Raw genomic sequence first — 6,340 nt, forward strand, 5'->3', positions numbered from 1 at the left:
TGGTGTCTTCAGAAATTTTTTTTGCATTTTAGACTCCCACATTAGCTTGTATAGCAGAGAAATAAAATCTTAAAGTTTATGCTAATAGTTTTCCAAAATTTATGTTAAATAACTTTGGTTTACTATAGAACTTTAACATTAAATGGTCCTAAAAATACTCAGGCCCCATATTAGCCTTATTCTATCTACAGACTAATATTTTTCTCAGAAATTAGATGAGGGCATTATATTCAAAATAAAATTCTCAAATAACATAGTAAAGAGAATTTTCTGAAAAATACCCTTTATGACTTCTTTCAATATATAACATCTCATGCATTAGAATGAACAAAACAAATGTAGAATTATGTACATTTGACACCTGACAAAATCTTATGTAATCTGTGTATCCTCCAGAATAATCAGCACAAGGGCCATTTTGCAGGTTTTAATATTGGTAAAAGGCATTTTTTTTTTTTTTAAGTTTGTATAAACTCTCCCAACAATGTCATTTCTTTAAGAATACAGCACTTTCCTTCTTCCTTTCTTACTAGAGTCTAGATTCCAAGTTTTATATTAATGTATCCTTGATGTATGTTTCCTTCTAAGCCTGGATCACAGTATCTCTTGTGTGACCTTCCCAATAGCTCTTGGTACAGAAGCTATTAAGTTCACATCAGAAAAACAACATTTCGAATTATTTTTATTTTCAAAACTTACTGCTACTGGTTAGTAGTAGCAGAAAACGTAGAACACAGGATTTTTTATAAATTGAAGCTACTAAGACTTGGTAGGGTATACCTTTTCTCATAATGATAATTGACAATAAACTAAGTATAAAGTGATTATTATTTGACTAGCACCTTCCAATTCACTCATGTTAAAGGCAACACTATTCCTATTTTAAAAACCTTGTAAACTCTGGGATTAAAAAACTGTACATTGAGCTTGCGTTCTGTAATTTTGCCACACTAAATTAAAAAATAGCTTCTTATGTTTAATATATTGTTTTCCTCTAGCAAGTTTCAGTAATGAAAGGGTTTTTTTTTTTTTTTTAAACTAAAAATATTTAAATTTAGAATAAAGTAATGTTCTGATCATGAGTATCTATAAAAATGTCTATTATTTATAATACTTACGTCTGTGGAAGCTCGAAGCTGAATGCATATTCATGCCTTCCTGAATGAATAGTGTGGAAGCCTTCTTCGGAATTATCATCATCTAAAATAAACATAAAAATTAAACAAAGAATTTGTTATTAAACATTTACATACTTTGCAGAGTGGCATAACTTTAAAGATGTTTATATAATAATTAAGACCACAAAACAAGCTTTGGAATCTGAGAGATCTGAGTTCTAATTCTAAATTCATTTCCTCTACCAAAAATAAAAATTCCGTCTTCAGCTACCTTATCTGCAAAATGGGAATAATAAATACTCACGGTTTTTTTGTTTTTAAATGGAAAATGACCCAAGCTATAAAGCATTTGTTTATAAAATAGCATATATACTCAACAAAAGGCTCAGGTCTCACATCATAGTAACATAATGTTACCTTTGTCTCCAGTTGTTCGCTTCAATTTATCACATTAAGACTATAATGTATAAAATAAAAACTGTTCATGCAAACCTTTTAAAATATGTCAGTTTAGGGGGAATACCAAAAATATGAATAGAATAGATACTCCAAAACCACTGGAAAACTGTCAAATAGATGAAGAAAAAAAACCACACACACATTGATTTTAATGTGTTTCATAGCTAAAAATATTTATTGTCCTAAAATGATCACAACACTCAGTTGGTCCTAGCAACAACTAAAACTTGCATAAACCATACCTTAGATAATTAAAACAACAGCATTTACGAGGTACCTGCTTATAAGGAAACAGTATTGTCCCTCATCCTTGAAGAAATGATGTCTAATTACTAAGAGTTTCCAGTTGCTATGAAAAAGGGATGAGGTCAAATTAATTTTTGAAGCAGCATGAAAATAAAGAAATATAATCGAAAATACGGGAGGGGGTTCTAGATCATTAAAATGCTTATTTAGCGTTCTGACTAGATAAATAATTACACAAATATCTTCTAGTATTCTCGGTGTAGAAACCTTTGCGATTAGCCCCCAGAGTAGGGGAAAAACTGGCACATTATTTAACTTTCCTTCAGGAAAGTACTGAATACACACAAAAAATGTGATGCTTCCCTGATATTAAACGAGAAAAAGAGGAAAAAGGCATGTATACGTCGATACTTTTATTTAAAAATCATGGTGATTCGCTTATGCCTCCATACAATTTTCTTCACCCCCTGTGCATATCCCCTGAATGGATTTCAGAACCAAAAACTAGCTGGTGAACTGGGGGCCATTTAAATTCGTTCCTGTCCAAGGCGCCCAAAGTTTGCCTTCGTCTCCCTTTCTTCCCTCCTCGCTCCCTTTTTTGTGCCAGCTCAGCAGTCTCATTGAGGCGAGCGGCGGCGGCCGCGCTGTGGTAAACAAGTGCCCGACTGTCAATCAAGAACTAGACCGGAGCAGGAGAGGACCGGCCTAAACCGGCGCGAGCAGATCCCAGCCGGCCCGCCCGCGCGCCGCCGCCGCCCGCGCGCCCCGCTATACATACGGCATACGTCGCGCGGCGCTCGCGCCCGTGCCCGCGCAGCCTAACCTGCTGGACGGGGAGGCGGGGCGACAGAGTCGCTGCGCTTCCGCTTTACACGCCCCAGCCGGCGACCGGTTCGATCTGGCTCGGGCCACTCTGACACCTTTACAGTTGCTGCGGGGGAAACTGGGGCGGCAGAGGGGAGGCGGGGGCCGGTAGGCTACGGGAAACAATGGGGGAGGGGGCAGGGGATGCCCGTCGAGGCCCCCACCCAGATTTCGATATTGGAATCACTTTCTTTCTCCCCCGGGCCAACCTTTGCTCTCTCCCCTCAGGTCGAATCAAGGTAGCCAGTCTGGCGACTGGAGAGGTCGGGCAACACGCTTTGTTTCAGCTAAGGGGAAAACAAACGTTCACAGGAGTCACCCAACATCCCCCACCCAGAAGATAGCTAAAGGGGTCCTGCCAACCCTTCGCGTCCAACTCCCATCTAAAAAGGATTTTCTGCTAAAAAGTTGCGTCCAGAGCCATCTGGCACCTGTAAGGCCGGCAGGAGCGTCTGCCCTCTACTCAGTTAAATCCTGAAGTCGTTTCTTTTCGATGGCCCTTAGCAGGCCCAAAAGAGGGGCGACAGAACGTGATGTGACAAGGGCCGGGCGCCTCCAGAAGCCCGGGAACAAACGTGAGTACGGGAGTGGGGGTCGCTCTGGAGGGACCTTTACCGGCGCACGCCGGTTTCCTAGCCTCGCCCCAGCCGCGGCGCGAGCCCACTCGCCCCACCCGCCCGCGCCCAATCCAATCAGCGCCTGCCATCGCCTTAGCAACAGGCTAACAAACCTGGCTTCGCCTATCCCGGGCGCCCGGGGCGGGGTCTCAGTTACCAGGCTAGTTTGAGAGCTCCCAGTTTCAAGTCATTGAAACTATTCCAGACTGATCTAGTCTACGCGTAGCAGGCTTTGGGGAGCATTTTGCAGGGGGTGGCAGGGCACTTAGTTTTCTTTACCAGGAAATCATAGTGCTACTAATGAAATTATATTTGTCCCCACAACTCGTTCTACTTTCCCCCCATTGCAAGTCTCAACTCCTTGAAGAAAAACCTGTTTCTTTTCACCCATTTCATAAAAAGCTGCACATTCAGAAAGGTACAAACACTAAGTCATGTATCTAGTTTTCAACAAATACCAAGACTGTCGTTAGGCATTTGCATCTCCTATCAGTGTTAACGCTTGGAGAGATTATTTCAGGATACCAAGAACCTGTGTCTACGAAAACCCTACCCTACTAAAGAACTGAGATCACCTTAATAGTTTCAAAAATAATGCATTAATAGTGTCACTCAAAGCATCCTTCATTTCTCACTTGCCGTAGTTCAGTCATCAGCACTTCTCCAGAATGTACGTTTTTAATATAAAAAAGGGTGAAATATGCCTCTGTTTTTTTCTGAAAAATCGCCAACATCTGAATTACATACTGCATTAAAAAGGAGAGGCACAAAAATTACATAACCAGTTTTAACATTATATTCTTCATGGGCTAGGAATTAAGTCATCGCCACCACCTGACGCGTGTAACCAATCTGCTGAGAGCAGAACAAGCGCCCCTCCTCACCACCCCCCAGAACTGGTCCGAAACAGGATTGAACCGCTTCTAACAAAGGGTGGAAACTTAGAAAAACAAGCCTAGAGTCGCCTATATTTCCACAATGTAACCATTTAAACAATAGATTGGAAATCTCAGGACCTCTTCTCCCTTTGACAACCCTGTATCTCCCTCTTCTAACCAAAAATCAAATCCAGTACGTCCTATACTTTTCAATTCCATTTGACTGGCATGGGTTTCATTGAATGCATGTTCCAAAGTTAGACATGATGCTCGGAAAAGAGAATTACCGATCCTAAATGACTTCTAAAACTGACTCGATACCTATAATAATGACAGACAGTACCCTTTAAAATAAGGAATGCTGGGTGTAAATTTTTAAAAGAATGGGAAAGAATAAAAAAACACGTGGGGTGTTGATACCATATGTCAAAAGAAGCCACAGAAACCTTTTATGAAAGAACGGTGATCAATTCTTAAGTCTTTGCATTCCAATATTAAACGTGAAACACACCCGATTAAGCCTCTTAAAAATGTTATTACATTTCTTGATCGAAGTTCAGTTTTTAAGTCTTAGGTTGCAAAAATCTAAAACTGCAGCTTTTAGCAATTCATTTGAAAATACATTAGTAAAACGATTGAATTGGATTCAAGCAGAATTTATAAGGTGCAAATGGACTACAAGTGCGTGTGGCACAAACCAAGCCGGGTATAGAGGTAGTTGAATAAGTGCAGTTTGCAGTCACTTTGCAGATGCCTGCATGCATTACGGCTTAACACACGATGAACGTCAAGGAGAAGCCAAACCTTCCAAGTTTGCTAACCTTTATCAAACTGCTTAGATATGCTCGGAGTAAAATCGCGTTAATTCAGAAAACTGAAAAGGTACGTTTCCAAAGAAAATGAGTGCAGTGACTTCTCAATAATAGAAAAACTTACCTCTTTCGTGCCCAATTAAGATGTCTTTATGGTTGAAATATTCTACTTCTTCAGTGTAATTCTGTGTATAGGCAGTATTGGAGCCGGCGTTTCGAGATTCAGTCCAGCGTACTTTCGCATGCCCTCTTGCATGAATTTTAAGAGATTTTACTCTGATTTCCCCAGTAACTTCTAAATTTACCCTTCCTGAGACGGTATCCCCACTAGAATACACAGGGACATTGCTGTCATTAAGACAGTCAAAGCTTATTGTCAAACTCTTCACCTTTCCCAGCACCATGTTTATAACAAAATCTATAAAAATATAATGTAAGACAAAAAAGTCAAGATCACATATAAAATGTGATCTTCACTTAACACTGATCGATATTTTTGCCGTGCAAAATGCTTGCAGGCCGAATCAGTGATTCTCTACAAATAGTTCATTGAGATTTCTTAAAAAGTCAGGGCAGCAGACGCTGCTGCTCCGCGCTCCTGCTCGTCTCAGCGGTCTCCTTACAAAGACGGGCGGCTAAAGGCTGCCAGCTCACTTTAAGAGCAGCTTTGTGAAAAACAACCCCAGTGCGCAGGCGCAGGCCACGGCTGCTGTCCGCCCTCCCTGCGCGCCCCCTCCCGCGCCGCGCCGCGCTCGCTCCCTTGCTCGCTCCCTTTCTCGCTCCTTTGCTCGCTCCCTTGCTCGCTCGCTCCCGGGTACAGTAGGTGTAGAGCTAGGGGAAGGAGATAGTGGAGCTGCCGGCAGGCTGAACCTGACTTCTTTCCATTCTGGGCTCTTATTGGTAGGCAGGCTACCGTAAACCCTCGACGTGCTATCTGGAGCCCCTTACCGAGCAACTCTGCTAGAAAGATAATGGCAGAACAGGGCGCGAGGGGAGAAGGGCTGGGTGGGGAGTTGTTTGTAAAGGCAAGTAAGGATAAACTGCAGTGACCAGCCCGAAGCGTGCATTACCGGCACTGTAGGGTTTTGCCAACTGCCTGGATGGGAGGAGGAAGAAGTGATGTGTGAAGAGAGATGGGGGAAGGGAGAAACCGGTTGGGCAAGCGGCCGATTGTTGAGCACAATCTAACGAATTTTTATTTTTTATTTTTTTTTATTTTTTATTTTTTTTAAAGATGGGGTTTCACCATATTGGTCAGGCTGGTCTCGAACTCCTGACCTCAGGTGATCCACCCACCTCAGCCTCCCAAAGTGCTGGGATTACAGGCGTGAGCCACCACGCCCGGC

General features: G+C 42.0%; 1 protein-coding gene across 4 annotated transcripts in view; it reads right to left on the reverse strand.

Annotated features, from left to right (window-relative positions):
* Positions 1 to 5,660, reverse strand: part of ARRDC3 (arrestin domain containing 3) — a 12,540-nt gene extending 6,880 nt beyond the window's left edge. For 2 of the 4 annotated variants that reach the window (XM_017508661.1, XM_037731486.1), the window contains exons 1-2: positions 5,119 to 5,660; positions 1,119 to 1,200 (exon numbers count right to left, since the gene is read on the reverse strand). In XM_017508661.1, the coding sequence (XP_017364150.1) occupies positions 1,119 to 1,200; positions 5,119 to 5,398 (362 nt within the window). In that variant the 5' untranslated portion in view covers positions 5,399 to 5,660. Of the gene's footprint in view, positions 1 to 1,118; positions 1,201 to 1,854; positions 2,576 to 5,118 lie in introns of those variants that run through there. The other 2 variants (XM_037731487.1, XM_037731490.1) reach the window with 2 other exon arrangements.
* Between the last annotated feature and the right edge of the window lie 680 nt (positions 5,661 to 6,340).

Source organism: Cebus imitator, unplaced genomic scaffold (genome assembly GCF_001604975.1).
Source record: "Cebus imitator isolate Cc_AM_T3 unplaced genomic scaffold, Cebus_imitator-1.0 Scaffold16, whole genome shotgun sequence".
Classification (NCBI taxonomy): Eukaryota; Metazoa; Chordata; class Mammalia; order Primates; family Cebidae; genus Cebus; species Cebus imitator.